General features: G+C 39.0%; 1 protein-coding gene across 1 annotated transcript; it reads left to right on the plus strand.

The window, feature by feature from the left end:
* Positions 1-18,682, plus strand: ptpn22 (protein tyrosine phosphatase non-receptor type 22). The gene is made up of 26 exons (XM_075475217.1): positions 1-487; positions 4,056-4,164; positions 4,579-4,655; positions 4,761-4,856; positions 5,015-5,053; positions 5,169-5,240; positions 5,443-5,502; positions 5,804-5,946; positions 8,277-8,343; positions 8,439-8,516; positions 8,673-8,759; positions 9,870-10,431; positions 10,521-10,607; positions 10,697-10,774; positions 10,950-11,021; positions 11,130-11,266; positions 15,959-15,986; positions 16,095-16,193; positions 16,327-16,395; positions 16,500-16,630; positions 16,824-16,851; positions 17,204-17,260; positions 17,489-17,592; positions 17,678-17,708; positions 17,805-17,885; positions 17,981-18,682. Exons 1-26 carry the CDS (start codon positions 386-388, stop codon positions 18,040-18,042), a joined length of 2,556 nt encoding a protein of 851 aa, XP_075331332.1. The 5' UTR covers positions 1-385; the 3' UTR covers positions 18,043-18,682.
* The last annotated feature ends 19 nt before the right edge of the window (positions 18,683-18,701 follow it).

Raw genomic sequence — 18,701 nt, forward strand, 5'->3', positions numbered from 1 at the left:
GTAGGATCAGCTCTTTAGGCCTGTTAATGTGCACGCATATGGGCCTCACTTTTCTTTGTAGGTGTTGTCCTCGCCTTTTTCAACACTTGAATTCATTTAAACAGCTGGATGACTTTAGGACCCAGTGAGAGACACCCAGGGGGCGCGGCAATATTTTTAATCTGACCACAGAACCTGTTAGCTTACTTGTGCTTCCTCTAAGACAGTTCATATGTTCCGTCACAACAGTTCCTTGATGGTAGAGTTGCAATAGGGAAGTGCGATGCGTAGCAACAGAGGAGCCACAGCACTCAACACAAGCCCTGGCAACATTACTCCATGATCTGTGGACAGAGACCTTTGTGACCTGTCATGCCTGTGAAAGGTGTCCTGCCTACAGCCAACCATGGAGCAACAGGCCAGGATTCTGAGGAGCATCCTGACCCATCTGGAGAGGCAGGAAACCTTGGACGAGGTGGCATCAGACTGTATTGCTGGGGAGTTTGAGGTAAGTCAACTTGAATGTTCCATTGTCTGAGGTACTGCTTTTACTTGGACTGTGGATGGAGTCTCAATATAGATGATTTGTTGCATTTCCATATAAAATGTGTCACATTACTTTGCTGGATGAATCGTAAGGTCAGTGAAAATGAGAGTTCAAGCTTTTCCCTGTATCCAAAAAGCCATGACCGACATCATGGGCAGGGAAGTACTCAGCTTTTGTATTAACAGTTCAACTTTATGCTTCCTCTTTGCGCTGATGCTTGTCACTGAAGGCCCATCATTGAGGAAGACTTGTAGGCAAATTATAACCCCGAACAACTAACAAAGACTTGCAGCTTGTGACAAGCACATGTATACACATGAACAGAAAAATCTCCCTCCGAAGTGTTGATGACATCATCTGTGGTCTGCTGCCATGGTGATGAGTGACTTACAAGTGCCTTAGGAGAGCATCGTGTGCTTCACATGCTGCCCCTGTGCTGTCATTTTGGTCCCACCCCAAACACTCCACAGGAAGGGGTCTGTTGCATCACTTCCTTTAAGGACAAAAGCACTCTGTGGTGTAAAATGCGCAGATGGTCTGAAGGTTTTTTACAGACTCTGGAACTGCCAGAATAACCTCTGAACAAAAAGACCAGTGTGTCTCAACGGGTCCTGTAAGCGTAGATGTGCCATGAGTTTAAGTGTCAATCAACTTTGGAAGAAAATAGTCTTGTGAAGCATCAAGTCAGTTTCTTCATCTGGGGCCGATTCCGCAATGTGAAAAAGAAAGTACACCCTCTTTAAAAATTTTAAGGACACACAAAATCATCTGGTACTTAATTTTAAAACGTGGTCAAATTAAGTAAATGCAACCTGTGATGAATTGCAATGCATGAAATAATACAGTGTGTCATTATCTATTCAGAAAAACCTAAGCAACCAAATGGTCGAAAACCAGATACTTAAGATTTTAAATTGAGATTGTAAGGAGCAGCCAGTTGTTGCTGATAGAATACACTTGATTAACTTATCATCAGCAAGTGTGAGTACATACATCAAAGGAGATGTTTTGTCACTGTCCTGGCCTTGAGCACAGGCGCCAAGGAGGAAAGACATCAGCTATGATTGTAGAAAAGCAATTATTGCTGCCTATCAATCTAGGACGGGTAATATGTCAATTTACAAATTATTTGGAGTCCATTCTTCTACAGTTTCACACTGCATGATTTTCAAGTGGAAAACATTCAAGACAGCTGCCAATTTTCACAGGAGTGGACGTCCAAGCAAATTTACCTCAAGGTTTGAACATGCAAAACTTAGAGAAACTGCAGAAAAAACCAAGAGCTTCCTCTCAGACTCTACAGGCCTCAGTTAGCACGTTAAATGTTAAAGTTCACGACAGTACAATTAGAAAAAGACTGAACTAGTACAGCTTGTTTGAAAGGGTTACCAGAAGAAAGCTCCGTCCCTCGAAAAAGAACCTGATGACACAGCTTAGGTTTAAGTTGCATTCAAAACAACCAAAAAGACTTCGGCCACAATGTCCTTCAGACAGACAAGACCAAAGTGGAGATGTTTGGTCACAATGTACAGTGCCACATTTTGCGAAAACCCCTCACAGCGTGTAGGTACAAACACCTCATATCTAACTATGCATTGGGATCATACAGTCCCTTACCTGAACAATAATTGAGTAATTGACTTGACCTCTGTAAATCAAGATTTTCTTGAGTCAAATAAGCTCAAATGTACACCAGTAAATCTACAACAGATAGACTAAAATGAATAGAATCGCGATTGCAATGCAAAGTAGAGACCTCAACTTTAAGAGAGCTGTGCATAAAACAAATGCCCACAAACCTCAATGAACGGAAGCAACATTATAGAGAAGTGTGGGCCAAAATTTCTCCACAACAATGAGAGAGACTGACATCTGCTGAAGGTGGTTTTTCAAGCTGTTATGTTATGTTGTCCATCGAAGATTTTATTGACTTTTTGATTTTAAGCCTGGTAAGGACCAGATGATATATTTTTTTGACAAAGCAATTTTTTATGAATTGATATTACATGAACACACCTACATTCTACTACTACTACTCTACTACTCAAAAACGGGGTAACAAAGGAACGGAAACACCATGCAATGCAAAAGAGAGCACTTGTTTGGTGTCTTAAAACTAGTTATTTTCACTCCTCAACTTAGTTTCAAAGGGCCACTCAAGTACGTGGATCATCATGAATGATTCTAAATGTAGAAGTGCAAAGAATTTCTTTATCTCTGGATTGTATTGTCTGGATTACACAATTTTATACAAAATAAGTAAATCTGGATAAATCTCAGTGCACTAGACTGAAAGCCAATATTGGACGGCTGGGATCTTTTGGCCCCTTAGGTTGTGTGCCTTTAAAAAATGGACATGATAGCTCAGGAACACCTAAAAAAACATTTGTGTCTGAACTAAGTTTGTAGACCGATCCTCAAAATTCCAGTGAAAAACTTATAAAATACAAAAAAAATAAACATCCAGTGTTTAAAAAAGATTCAGAAACACCTCCACCTTCTTTTGGCCAAAGCTGGTCAAAGATGGGTTGAGGCAAAAATGGGGAATGTTGACTTTTATATTCTTTTACATCATGGAAGTTGCTTCGACAAGACAAAGAGAAGAAGCAGCAGAGATGAGGGCGTGAGGCTTCAATATGACAGATGGTATGGGTAATATTCAAACCCGTGAAGGCACCATTAATGTTGAATGATATAATAACATATTGTAGAGCAACATTTGCTGCCTTTTTCATGGAGGGTCTTACTTATTTCAGCAAGACAATGCCAAATCACACTCTGCACATATCACAATATGACATGGTGTCACAGTGAAGGAGTCCAACAGCTAAACTGACCTGGCCCACATCCAGATGTACCTTTTATTGAACATAAATATTGTGATACTCTGGTGTTGACACTTACCATGATGCTGAGAGGAAAAAATATATTTTTTCAGTTATAGTTACATACTTTTCCTCATATTTAGAAAGAAAACCATTAGCCAAAAAATATTATCACCATTCTGTTGTTATTTTCTTTAGATTTGTTGGCAGTTCTCTCACCATCATATTTGTGTTATGAAAATCTGATATCAATACAGAAACATGTCTTTTTTTAAATGATCCTTTAATGATGATAATCCTTTTTTTGCAAGCTTTTAATTGGTATTAGCAACTGGTAAAAAAATAAGAATTTCTCTGTTTCAGAATTTGATACGTTTTATTAGTTTTATTTTCAAAAGCAAGTCAGTGTATTCTGTTTTCATTTATATTTCACACCATAATCCAATTCTTAAAATGGGGCTTTCCACTTGAAATCTGAATTACTACGAAATTTAAACACAACCTGTCAGACACAAGCTCGGACAGAGAGTTGAGCTGTAATGAGTTTTGGCCACACACAGGCAGGCACTTTCTTTACGTAACTCTGTCAGCAGTGTGAAATAGCTTTGTTCCCCTGAGTGATAGACTGACAAAAAAAGGGTGGAAATTGCATGCCGTGGTTAAACGTACATGCAGTCGATAAAAATGTCTTTTGTGTTTTCCAGAGGTTGAAAAAGCAGTCAATGAAGTATCGCATGGACAAGACCTTCCCGACCAAGACAGCAGAAAAGCAGGAAAACGTCAAGAAGAACCGATATAAGGACATCGTTCCCTGTAAGCTTTGCTTAGAGTGTTTTTTTCTGAAAATTGTGGTTGAGCATAAGCTTCAGCTTTCAATAGTTATGATAATCTCTGAGTTTACGTCAAAGCAGATGTGGCTGCGTCACGCGTAACTAAGACTTTGTGACTTTTTCAGCTCTGCCGTACACCTAAAAATATCAAAAATCATGATCTTAAATAGACTTGCTGATACATTAACACTGTGAAGCGAATATTTCCAATAACTAATCACTTCATGCGTATACAATATTTTATAACCAAATCTAAGGTTTTGGAAACTACATTGTTCTTCTGCTACATAATATGTCCCCTGTGACTAAATATGTTGACAGATATGATCCACAGTTTAAAATATGTGTCAGTGTATTTTTCAACTTATTCCATGTGCACATATACTTCTTCCTTTAGTTGACCACAGCAGAGTAAAGCTCACTTTCACCACAAGTAAAAATGACACAGACTACATCAATGCAAGTTTCATAAAGGTAAATGTGTGAGAAAACTCCTTTCTATTCATTCAAATAGTATTGCGTATCATACAATACTGTATATACTGTAACTGACAATGTGTTGCGGTGCTTTGTGTTCAGGGTGTGTCAGGGTCCAGAGCATATGTTGCTACTCAGGGTCCTCTCCCTCACACAGTTGTGGACTTCTTCAGGATGCTTTGGGAATATAAAATTGAAGTAGGTCTTCCTGTTATTTGTGCTGACTGCCAACAAGGTGTTTGTTTATTGTTTGCCCTCTTTAACTCCCCCACCCACAGCTGAACATCTATTCATTTTATCTTTTGCTCATCTCATCTTGTGTTCTGGTTCTGCTTTTTTCTTATTTGACTCTCTAGGTCATTGTGATGGCCTGTAGAGAATTTGAGATGGGAAAGGTAACGCTGTCTTTCAATTTCTTCATTCCCTCAAAGTCTTTCATAGCCTGTCGGCATTAGTATGTGAATCTATAATTAAAATGTAAGAAACAAGGTTCCTTCTTTCTTTCGCTAGAAAAAGTGTGAGCTCTACTGGCCACAGAAACAAGAGGAGACATTCGTTTGCAAGCCTTTTACAGTTCACTGTGTGAGTAAATTCATATTTCACACTTTCCTACAACTGTGCTAAAACGTATGCTGACATTATAATTTAGTCTTATCTACATCTGGCACCTACAGTATGGTACTATTACAACAGGAAAGATATTCCCACTATCTTATTTTTAAAACAGCTAGAATAAGCAACCATCTTAAACTAAGCTGTTGCCTTTTTGTTTTTTTTCTTACAGGAGTCTGAGGAAAATAAAGGAGACTATGTGACGAGGACGTTAAGGTTGACTTATTGCAACGTAAGCACTGACTGTGAGAAAGAATAATTGTCAGGGCAATTCTCCTGAGACAAGTAAAAGATAACCAGCTGGTGTTTCGCTGACAGCTGCAAAGAATTAGGGCGGTCACTAAAATCTTAGAAAATCTTTTGTCACATCTGACCTTTTAGAGACGGGCTCTGCTGATTTATGATTTATGTGAATGCGTGTGTCATGAGCCGATATATAAGCCCGCTTATAAATGTGTTCTTAAAAAAGGCTTGCATTGTGACTTCAACTTTTATGTTTTAAAACTTCTTCCTATTTTGTCATGTTTTTTCAGTGCAGCCGCACTTTGAAACAGCTGCACTATGTCAACTGGCCAGATCACGGCGTGCCGGACACCATTCCTCCCATTATGGACATGCTGCATGAGATGCGCATCTACCAGGACCACGATGGCATCCCAATCTGCATCCACTGCAGGTCAGGCTTTCTTATAGAACTTGTCTTGGTTGTGCTGATTGTTGTTGTTGTTTTTTTTTTTATATAACAAAATGTCTCAAATGCATCTTTTTTTCTTAAAAAAGTCTGTTACAATGACTGGGCTTCCAATATCACACAATATAAGACAGAACACAGAACAGTTTTAAATTAACACTGAACAGTAATTCAAGCTGCTCTAAGGCTCTTCTATGTGAGTAATTATACTGTTAAACTCCTATTTTATTTGGCACTGATGGTGGAATTGCATTGTTAGGGAAAAAAAGCATATAATCTTAGATTCCAAAAAGTCCTTATACTGGCTCCAAATTCTGCTTAACGTTAGTGTTGGTAAACAAATCCGACTCCATATGGCGTTCCACAGGGTTTCATACGTGGGTCACTCCTATTCTCACTGTACATGCTCCTATTCTTCCTTACCCTCCATGTTGATAATATGATTAACCCCAAGTAACTGTGTAGATAACTCGCAGTTTGACTAGCCACTCAAAAAGCATTTCAAGCTCAATGAAGAATAAGGATGGTAAATCGAATTGAAATAAATAATATTTTTGTTATTATTATTAGAGGATGAAGTCTCACAATGGAAAACTTGTATTTCTCGTTTGATTTTCATTATGAATCCAAGTTGAAATTGCTTTGTTTATTTACTGAAACTATTTCAAACTAGCTACAAGCCAAATGTAAGTTTTCAAATGAAATTAAGCATATAAAAGTGGAAGCATGTCAGGATCTTGTTAATATGCTATAAATGTATTGCTTTGGATTATAACGTTTTAACTTGCATTTTGTGGATATTGAAACAAAATGTTTAGTGAGACGGTCTTCAGAATTTTTCTTAAGTAGCTACCCCCCTCCTTCACAGCCTTTCATCAGAACTTTTGAAGGTGCAATGGAAAATTAAGTTTCTCATTGTCGCATGCTGCAAAATGTTCCTGTTCCACTCCTATGTGTGAAAACTGTATAACAAGCCAATTAAACTTTTGCTTTTGATTGACTCGTTACTTTGGCAGCGTGTTATCTGTGGGCAGTGTGTGCATGTCCCCTATGTCAGGCTTTCAGGTACCTCCTCTGTCTCTTTTTGACAGGAAATACGTGTAGGTGGTTAGCCAGCGACCTAATATACTTTGAAGTGCATGTGTGTGCATTCCCCCTGAATTATTTCAGCACTTCATGCTTTTGCTCTTTTTAAAAATTATCAACTGAAAATTACAGCACGTTACACTGAAGAATATTGACTTGCATCATTCCAGACAGAAAAATGCCTGTGTGTGTTTTGTGCTCGACAACAGTTAAATATTTCTGTGAATCGGCGCGATCAACTCGTTTTTGAGTTTATATGATCAAGGCCCCAAGGCTGTAAAGAAGGCTTGCTGATAGATGAGAGCAACTTAGTGTGAGGCTCGTTGTTCCACCTGAGTGATACGGAAAATGAGTTTCATTGCATTTTCTGTTGTGGTTTTTAATCAGTAACAACATTCAAATTAGAAACAACTATTGTTTTCAAAAAATAGGAGGGATACACATACTTGCATGGCATAACGACATGCTGCATGTATTCTTTTGGCTTTCTGTGTTACTTAAAAAATACGTTACCCCCACCTCTGAAGTAGTTTACCTTCAGAAGACACAGCTAGTTTGAAGGTTGCTGTCAATGGCTTTAAAAAAAAAAAATCCTAAAGCTGCTGTTTTAGATAAGGAATTATTGACTGGAAGGAAAGTACGAGAGTACATTCAACTGGAAACACTGTGAAGGAAGAGTCTTTAGCTGGCAATGTCTTATGTAAAGGTGTTCAAAGTGTCACAAAGGTCTTTCATCTTGGAAACTTTTGCAGCTAAGTAAAGATTACTCAGGCATGGAAACTAGACATCATCACGTAAGACATATTTGTGGACAACAAAGGTCAACCTGCTGACGAATCAAACTTTAATATTCATCTGTGTATGAAACAGTAATGAAACCATTTCAATTGTAGACATTTTTTAGCCCTTAATATAAAAATGCCATGTTTTGCTGCTGTGGACAAAAGCAGGTATTTGACACTGGGTCATGAGTTTTGGTTGTTTATTGCATTTAGTTCCAAGTTTTTAAGTAAAACATCTGCTGTGTGTTTTGTGATCTTTGTAGGTTGGTCTTTAAGCAAGAACTGTAACTTCCAAAAAAAAAAAAGATCAATGACAATTTTTAAAAATATCTTGTTTGGAGGATTTTTTCTTTTTTGTTTGTTTGGTGGAATTTACTGAAGTGTAAAAAGAGTTACATAAAAATGTCCTTGTTGGTGCTAAGCCCGGTGTTCAAACTGTGATTTTAGTGCTGGCTGTGGGAGAACAGGAGCCCTCTGTGCCATTGATTATACATGGAACCTACTGAGGAAGCAGGTAAGATATTCTGACCAAACACTTTCTGCCATTATTCTTCAGACCGATTTAAAAAATAAAATCTTCTGTTCTATCTTTTTTGTGCTTGTTTCTAGATGATCACTTCGGATTTTAATATTTACCATTTAGTTCAAGACATGAGAACCCAGAGGCCCTCTGTGGTGCAGACCAAGGTAATGTGAAATATTCCAACTAGCTGGACTGCATTTCAGGCTATTAATGTCAATGTCACTTTCATCCATCCTTTGCCTTTTGTTTATTTGTGTTTTGTGCATCATGCCCCAAGGCCATTTCTCCTAACAGAGCAGGTTTCTCTTGTTTAACCACAGGAACAATATCTGCTCGTCTACAGAACCATCAAGTTACTGTTTCAGAGATATTTGCACTCCATGGATGCACACACCTACCAAAATGAGGTGAGCAACTACAGCAAAACTCCCTTTTGAATCAGGCGGGAACAGATGACCAAATGTCCAAAAAGCCTACGTTTAAAGATTACTCACTACTTTAAGAAGTTGAATTGTCAGGGGATAAAAAAATCTCCTACTTTCTTTTCTTAAGCCCCTTTGCTTGACCTTTCTGGAGACCACTCTGGGATTAAGGAAAGGTGGTCGAAAAAAATTCTTAACAACTAAGGAAAAAGATGACGCTGCTGCAAAGAGAATCAAGCAAACATGATTCTTTTTTTTTTTAAATTCCACAGAAAGCATGTAAAGCATGTTGAGCACTTCACTTATCATCTTGCTGTTTATTCCCCTTTTGAACACAGACAGAACTGAACAGACTGAGCAGACAGTCACAGGGACCGACGAGCACAACACAGAGGAAGAATTCTGAGCAAATAAAGAATGAATTACGCAAAAAAAAAAAAAAACAACCTAAATACATAAAAAAAGCAGAACTAAGTGCATGTGATCATGCACTTGTGCACCACCCTGCTAAATCCTCCACAGGGTCTTTTGCTTGGTCAACCTGCCCTTTACTAACAGATACCTGGAAACACTTGTCCTCCTCTGTGAGAATCAAATTTTCAGACTAGCAACTGCTTAAAGGATCCTCTGGCTACTAATATTTGAAACTTGTACTATTTAGTCTTTTGTGGTGATGATTGTGAACGAGCCATAGCCCTAACAAGCAAGTAAAAGTCTGAAACCTACAATAAATCATTGGTATCTGATTGTTTTTGCATGCCACCAGCACCAACTGAAAAGCACAACCATCATTGTTCTCACACAGCAGCTGTGGCAGGCTTTGTTGCGGTTTCAGTAACGTTGATGTAGAACAAAGTCACGTGATAAGTGGAAAATCAGCAGCAGTCTGCCACATTCAAAACTGTGAAGGCTGTGTCAGTAACAACACTTCCTTACATGAAGATAAACCTTTACTCACAAGGGGATGCTTTCAACATTTATCTATATATTCTGCAACAATATAATTTGCAGTGAGACTAAAAATTGACTTACATATCCTGTTATAAAGCATTTGCAAGTCTTACTGTGACTTACTTTCTCTTTTAAACTAACCAGGCAACAATGGTTCCATCTACTATCACTGCTGTGTCTGAAAGGGAGCTCTTTGACCTGAGCGAGGAGTCTGATTTGAAACCACAACAGCAGTGCCTGCTGGAAGAGGAGAGGCCTGTTTTACCACAGAACACCACTCCTGTGACCTACGCTTTAGAAAATCTAATTTCCTTGAGAGCCAAGGACATGCAGTGGGATAAGCAACAATGTCAGGCGCTCCACTCCATTCCTGAGGCTTTGACCACTCACAAGAGCCTGAATAATGAGGGACCTAATATGTCACCTAAACTGTTGCATAACAGACAGACAATTCCTGCTGTGGAGAACAGGATGCAGGAGAGTGATAACATGCCACCACTGAACCCTGAACCTCCAGCAGCCGTGGCAGAGGCCATTTGTCACATGGTCGAGGACCCCTATTTTGACAAACCTACGAGTTCCCCTTCTTCAGAGGAGGCACCAGTGAACCCAACTGAAAGCATGGAATGGACACTCAGCCCTGTCTTCACCACACCCTCATTGCTCCTGAACGACAAGACTCTGGAGCTTAACTCTCCTGCTTCGGGTAAATGGGAATGTTTGTGAATGTGGGAGTATCAAAGTACACAACACAGACAACCGTGGCTGAATAGAATTGTTATGTGCATTTTGTAGGCACTGCAGAAGTTCTGATTAATGAGGAAGTGCCTCCTCCGGTACCTGAAAGAACTCCTGAATCGTACATTCTGGCTCTGGATGCAGGTTAGTGCCCGCAGTATGTGGTTTAATGAACACATTTCTACTTTACTTGAACTTAGATGTTAAAACATACCATGCTTTTGTTTTTTCAGAGCTCTCCGATCCATGTGAAAGGTTATCGGTCATCATTCCACCCAATGCTGCAGCTGAGGCTGTCAGGGACTTGGGAGGTAAAGTTTTAGTTCAGAACATGAAATAGCTGCTACTGTGTTGTTTGAAAGACAATTTAAAAACATTTTTTTTTTTACCATAATCTATCCCACAGTAACTAATTAAAAAATACTGCCAACAACAAAAACAACCTCATGAAAAAGCAAACTATGATCCTGATTTCCATATTTCCAGGAAGCCCACCCTCACCTGTCCCCCCTCTTCCAGAGAGAACCCCAGAATCATTTGAGTTGGCTACTGATCCAGGTAAGTACAGAATACCATAAGTCTTAACATCAAAACAATAAACAAAAACTAATAATTGAAGATTTATTTGACAAATAATAACTGAAGTCGACATTTCTTTTCTTGTAGCTCCTGTGGAACTGCAGGTTGGGCTCATGCCAGCAGCGAACCTGGATGTAATAGGGATGTCTTCAGAATGGTCTGGAAACTCAGCACCAGCTGCTGCCGCATCTCAGAATGAGAGGACAAGTCATGTGCGGAGTAAAGTAAGAATGGAATATCTTCATTGGTAGATGTGAGGCTTCCTGCAAGTTAATGCTGTTTGGATTTTAAAGATCAGTTACATTCTGTATACGCATACATTCCATAATGTACACATAACAAAACTCTAAAACAAGCACTGAAGTGCCAGCTTAGCGATTAAAGGGGACATATTACCCGTTTTTTCACAGGTTTACAGAACCACAGGCACAAAATGTGTTAAAACTATGTGAGAAAGGGGTGGTTGGTGGCGTAGTGGGTTAAGCAGGCACCCCATGTACAGAAGCTGCAGTCCTCGCTGCAGCTGGCCCCGGTTCGAGTCCCGCATCGGACGGCCCTTTGCTGCATTTCATTCCCCCTCTCTCTGCCCCTGCTTCCTGTCTCTCTTCAACTATCCTGTCCTTTAAAGGCATAAAAGTCCCCCCCCCCAAAAAAAATGTAAACTATGTGAGAAAACATTTGTGACACTTGTCGTACATGTAAATATAGCCAAAATGGTAGCACAAACATTATATCTAACTTATGTGGAGGATGATTTGGTCAGATGAGGCTGCAAATGAAAAAACAGGAATTTATTAGAACAGCAATGGAACTTTAAATGCTTTGATAGTGACAGATGGCTGACTCATGGTCTTAATGAGCTGCTTTTGAGTCACAATTTCAGACTCGTTTTGCTATCTTACAACAGAGGCAGAAAAATATGTGAACGAGAGCGGCTCCACTGTGTACATACAGTATATGTCAGCACAGGGAACAGGAAAAGGAATATAGATGCAAAGGGCTGGCACAAAGATGAATGCAAACGCAACATGATCTTGTCATGAATATGCTAATTGGCGTGTGACATCATATAGCAACATTTAGTCATTTTTTCAGCACACTTTAGGGACATTCTGTCATAAATACTTGGCAACACTGGTAGTCAGCAGTGGCTAACCACACCCCTCACTTTTATGGGATGGTCCTCTTTTAGATTAAGGGTTACAGTTTTACTTTACCACGTAAATGTATGTGTCATGGGTCATATACCTACATTTCCCTCTCTGCAGTTCAGCCATAGACACTTGGTACGGATCTCTTTTTAAGCATAATCTTGTAACAAGTCATGCCCTGTACTGGCCCCGGTGGTTAACTGTCTGATGAAAAGTTGCTGGCTTTGTTTACAGGTTTTTTCTAACTATTGCTCGAACACTGCCCTCAAAAATAGGTTATCCACTAATCCCTGAGAGTATATCTTCTGAGGCTCGAGGTGTAATGACGGGTGCTGCTCTCTGCAGTCGACAACAGAGCAGCTTTCTCGCCAAATTGACTTTCATGGTTCTAGTTCAGCAATGACATCTAAGCCAGCTGAAAATCAGAATCGTCGAACGATAAATTTTAAGACCAAAGCAGCCCCTAACAAAGTGGCAGAGTTGTATTATATTGTAGTTTCTGTGTAAGTAGTCACTTCATACATCTAAATGGTCTAATGCAAAGAAAAAGTGCTTTTTCAGTCACCATTCGTGCCCTTTATGGAAATTTCAGGGATGAAACTGATTTATCAAGGAGTTTGCCAATACTTGGGTATCCAAATTGATTGTATGGTCTCCATCTGAGCAGCCAGTCAGACATTAATGGACAAGATGTGCTTTATTGTGGCTATATGGAAGCATGGAGGAAATCCTGTTGGCACAACGAATAAGAAAGATCAACCCTAAGAAAAACATACCAAAGAATGAAACAAACATACTTAAAAACAGAATCAGGCATTACATAATGGGAAATTAATTCAACGAGTCCATACTGAGACTGAATCTTTAGTAAATAGAGTATAAATGTTTAATCCTATATAAGATTAAAGGCTCCTCTACTTCCAGGTGTCTATCTGAGCTGCCCTCAGACAAGAAATGGGTACAGGCTGCCAATCCTTAACAGGGCTCCACACATACCAACAAATGACCACACACTCTCACACCTCCACTTAACCTAACGTGCACGTATTTGGACTATAAGAGGAAACTGTAACACTTGGAGAAAATCAATTTAAGTCCTAGTTTGAACAGGGAACTTTTTTGCTGTCAGGAGACAGTGCCAATCACTGCACCTCCATGCAACCCCAAAGGCTCTTATTTCCCTGAAATGTATTTATAGGTCCCCCTTAAAGATTGTAAAAATGTAGACATTTTTGAATCCAGGTTAAAAACATTTCTTTTCTTATGTGTCTATGCATGAAATCTGTACGCTATCTTTTAACTTATCTGGACTGTTGCTTGTTTTTAACCCTTTGATGCGCAACATATGCACACCCCCTCTAATGCACAACATGGGTCAAAAATGACCCGCATTCATTTCCAAGGTAATTTCATGCTGGCTGAGTTTCTCTTTGTTCTATCTTTTGAAATCAATTTAATTTATGATTGAATATTCCAAGTATTCTTTAAATATGTTGTTTTTGATCACCACTGATCATTATTTTCATTTTTACTTTCATACTTTATAAGCAAAAGTAGTTTTTATATTACTACATCGAATTTACACACATGGGTCAAAAATGACCCATTCATCCAAATGTGACAGAAAATAAAGTAACTTAATACTATTTAACTCTTTTCAAGTAGTTACTTTAGCAGTGAGTGGGGCCAAACAATTATTTAGTATTTGCAACATGTTTGTCATTTTTTCACACGCACATACTGTCAGGTTTTTGGGGTGGCAAAGCAGGTGGACCCACATGTAGACACTGCAGGCTGAACAAAGCGTCTTTAATATAACCAAAAAGGGTTATAGGCAAGATCCAAAAACAGAAAATGGAAGAACAAGGCAAATAGGGAAAACATGACTATGACTTTGACTATGACGACTACAATACAAATACAACTACCAGACAAAGACCAGAACGGCAAGACTTACTTTGGAAGACTAATGACGCAACAACAAAATAAATAACTTAAATACAAAGGGGAAGAAGAACAGGTGAAGAGAGGGAGGAGAAGCTCAGGTGAGGGGAGTGAGCAGAATATGGATTGGTGGGGAAAACACCAGGAGGCAGGGATGAACAAACAATACAACAAGACAGAGGTGTGAGCAATCAAAAACGAGCAGGAAAAAGACAAAGACAGAAAGTGAACAGAACACAAGAGGACAACCACTACAAAAACAGGAACTAAATAATAGAACCAAGACAGGAAATAACATAACCATGATAACAGTTAACACATAACCCTACCCTAACCCTAACTAAAATAGAATATGTCAACAGCTAGCTAATAATAATTATTTGTAACTTTCTGACAAGTAATGTACTCACTCTCAAGGTAACCTAAACCTAATCATCATATAATGTAATGTAATGTTATCTTTCACTACTGTCATCAAGAAATCTCTAAAGTAATATTAGTACAATTGAAAAACAAAACTTACTGTGCTTATGTGTGATGGGAGCTGTGCTGAGCTGTGAAATGGTAAATGCATTCGGGTCCTGTCTGACCCATGTGTGTAAACTGGATGTAGCAATACAAAAGCTGTGCTTCTTCATAAAGTAAGAGAGGAAAATAAAAATAAAGATTTGTGCTGAACAAAAACAAGATATTTACTGCATACTTGGAATAGAAAATGATTGATGATTAATTTATTTCAGAGATATATCATAGAAACCCTCAGCCATACATCAAGTAACTTAGAAATTGAATGCGGGCCATTTTTGACCCATGTTGCGCATTAGAGGGGTAGTGATACAAAAAGGGTTTTTATTCAAAAAGTAAGAAAGGAAAAAATAAAATAAGGATGCATGATGATTAAAAACAAGTTAATTGAGGAATACCTTGAATATTGAATGATAAAGTTAATTTATTGCAAAGATAAACTCAGCCGGGTCACTTTTGACCCATGTTGCGCATCAAAGGGTTAAATTCATTTAAATGATTTTATTTGTTTCTCTTTATATTCTTTTATGTATTTTAATGCTTCTTCCACTCCCTGCTGCAATGCTTTTATTTTATGTAAAGCACTTTGAATTGTTTGTACAGGAAATGTGCTATACAAATAAATTTGATTCGATTTGATTTGATTTGATTGTATCAGGTTCTGTCATGCCACATGCCAAAAGATAAAGTCATGTCAAAAAGCAAGTACACCGTTGGCCAATTCTAAGGACCTCTGTATCTGGATACATAAAGAAAGAAATCCCCTGGTCCTAGGTTTTAAAATTAGCTTAATACGATCTGACGGGAACAATAACACTTGACGTACTATACTGTGCCATTATTTGTAAAAGCTTATAATAAAAACTAATTATCATTAAGCTAAGCCAAAATTCTGAAAACAAAAGTACACCCCTCAATTCAGCAGCTCATTGAACCAACTTTAGCAGCAATAACTCAAAGTAAACAGTTTCTGCGTGATGTTATCAGTCTCTCACATCTCCACCAGCTCACGTTTACTGAGGTTTCTGGGAATTTGTTTCTGTACAGCTCCCTGAAGGTCTGGACAGAGCTTCAGTTGGGTTGAGGTTTGCACTGAAAGTTTGCTTCTTCACCCTTTATGTTGTAGATTTGCTGGTGTGCTTGGGACCATTGTACGGACTCAATTTCGCTGAAGTTTTAGCTTTTGGATAGATAGCCTCACGTTTGACACCAAAACGTTTGAAAACACATAAACTCATATCTTTATGGAGGTCGATTTTAATTCACATAAGAGCGATGTTCTTTTCTTTCTTGTAGAGTCTGAGAGCAAAGATGACTTTCTCAGGTAAGATGTAATAAACAAACTAATAACTAATATGCAAATCTATAAAGATGACTTCAAAATGATGTTCTCTCCAGATAAGACATTTTAAACATGTGATCCTTTCTCCAGCACCAGTAATACAATTTAACCTCCAACCAAGTGCGACCTCAAATCCCCACAATTTTCATCCAGCTCTGGAACCGTCGGCTCCTCCACTTCATCTTCAAAGTAAGCTCACCAGTGTGAATGATGAGAGGATTTTCTATTCATTTTTTGTTTTCAGATGATTCAAAGGAGAACCCGGCTGTATTTCTTCTTTCTTTAAATATACAGTTTAACATATGTATGTTTGTCTTTCCAGCCGTGGACAGTCTGACACAGTCCTTTCCAGAGAGAAACCGAAAATCCTTCATCCTCACCACAGAAGACGGTGAGCATAACTCCCCCTCCACTCAACAGATACAGAAATACAACTCCTAAGCTTTATCTGTTGTACGAGAGAGATGATATTCCTTCCAACTCTACTCTTTTCAGTTCACGAGAGAAGCGTGCCGTGCTCACATCGTTCAGGAACAACAAATCCCTCTCCAATGGTCGGGAAGTCGTCTGAGTGGGACGGCACTTCTCAGCCCAAGAAGATCCTTGATGTTTTCACAAGGAGCAAGGTAATGGTGACCAAACAGGTCACGTCCATCTTGAGGGTTGCAGTGCATTTAAAATGTTTTTAAAAACAGTCACAGACACCTTATAGAGCCCTCTGGGTTCACTTCTATCAGTGAGTAACATGTTCAGTCAAAGTTGTTGGGGTTTTTTTTTGTCGAAGGACATAAACATTCATATTTCAAATGTTTTCTCCAGAGTGTTCGAGCTAAAAGTTCAAGACAAGGTGAGCCATCTGATCTCTGCTTTCATGTGACTTGGCCTCACAGTTAAAGGATGTATTTTTATTTTTATTTTTTTAACGTAGCAGTTGAGCTGAGACTTCTGTAATCCACCAGTTTATCACATTCCGTTTTTAGCCAAACATTGTTTTGTGGTGTTTGTTGAGTACATACTGTAAATGCAGGTTCCTGTAGAGTGAAAATGTTCAAATTCCTATCCCCACCACAAGGAGGAGGAGAAGTTTCCAAATGGAAAAATAAAAACTCGACTGCTATAATGTTCAGTGAGTTGATGGTTTATAATTTGAGTGATTGCGTCGTCGCTGGTGGTAATTCATCATTGTGTTTCTGCTTCAGAGCCCCTCACTTCGTTTCAGCAGCTCGCTCCACTTCCTGTGGCTGGAGGAGGAAGTGGTGAGTTGGTTCGTTGCATACCAAACAGTAGCCTCTCTCACACATTCTGCTATAAATAGACTTATGTATCATCGTTATTAAATCTACAAAAAGATCCAGACTTGACAATGTTCCGCCACAAGCACCGCACAGCAAAGGCTTCAATGCTCACTAATAAGAGTTTGTAAATAAATTTCTCGCAGAGCAATGTCGAACTGCAGGAAATTATTTCCTTTCTGCGTTTTTCAGCACAAGTGGAGCAAAACGATGGGAACCACAGACCCCCTCTGAACACTGACAGATCAGGAAACAAATCAGACAAAAGCAATGAGAAGGGCCTGTCTAGAGCAAAGGTAACACATGAGCGATACGCATTCAGTCAATAGGATGAACTGAAGGTCTAGTATTGCATGCTGAATTTGTTCTTTTTCTGTCTAGAGTCTGAAATTTTTTAAAACTAAACAAAAACGTAAGTAATGCCTATGCAATGCATTCATTTAGTTAATAAATGGACCGATATCTATCAGAAATGCTGGACTAATGTGTCCGACCGCTACATTCTCAGCTAAAACTGACCCTCCACCACCTCCAACTCAGCCTGGAACACCTCAGACATTAAGTGGCTCATCTGCAGTGTTTAAATTTGGTAGGTCTTCATGTTTATGTCACATTAACATATGACAATGCAACATTACGTGCAGCATTTACGTCTTTCACCCTTGCCCCCCCCCCCCCCTACAGGCTTTGGAAACCGCTTTGGAAAGCCAAAAGGCCCCAGGACTTATCCAGAGACATGGGTCTGAGGCGGTCACACCATTAAGTGGAGCTACTCCTCTGCTCAGAATTACACACTGCACTGCTCAGTGACTTGGACAGAATCCGGCTTTTTATGAATACGTCTGACGGAACAGATCCGACACAGCAGAAGAGTGAAAACGTGGCCTCTCTTTGTCTCACAACCCGGTGACCTTCAACGGAGAGTCGCATCCTCAGCCAGAGATGCACAGGAAGTACCTTGTTACCTGCTCTTTGTACACTTTATGAAGCAAAACTGATTTTTTTAATTGTCGAACAGTGCTTCATCAAAAGTAAGCGAGTTCAAAGACTCAGCAAAGCATGGAAACTGTTTGCAGAAGTGGGTAGTCTGCAGTGGGCAGTTTAACACTTCTCGTTTTAGAGTTCCGGGCAATCCTGATCATCTAGGTGTGTGTGGACTACATCTAGACATGCATGTGTGCTCCTAAAGCTTGTTCATCAGCGTATCGTTTTGTTATAAAGAGAGCAGGCTTCACATCATTAGTGCGACCTGTGTGTAATTCAATTTTGTTTCTTTGCCACATTCCAGGCATCCATCTGCAGTTTTTAAGTATCTTTCAAAAACACCAACTTTTTGAAACTGATATATATATATATATATATATATATATATATATATTTTTTTATTTTAAGCAAATGCACACAA

This window comes from Odontesthes bonariensis, chromosome 10 (assembly GCF_027942865.1).
Source record: "Odontesthes bonariensis isolate fOdoBon6 chromosome 10, fOdoBon6.hap1, whole genome shotgun sequence".
In the NCBI taxonomy this organism is placed as follows: Eukaryota; Metazoa; Chordata; class Actinopteri; order Atheriniformes; family Atherinopsidae; genus Odontesthes; species Odontesthes bonariensis.

What these genes read in the sequence shown, in the direction of transcription:
- ptpn22 (XM_075475217.1), top strand. Translation starts at nt 386, where the DNA reads ATGGAGCAACAGGCCAGGATTCTGAGGAGCATCCTGACCCATCTGGAG. An exon ending in TAAGGTTGACTTATTGCAAC is followed by an intron (nt 5,503 to 5,803) that starts GTAAGCACTGAC and finishes ATGTTTTTTCAG; the next exon opens with TGCAGCCGCACTTTGAAACA. An exon ending in CCAATCTGCATCCACTGCAG is followed by an intron (nt 5,947 to 8,276) that starts GTCAGGCTTTCT and finishes CTGTGATTTTAG; the next exon opens with TGCTGGCTGTGGGAGAACAG.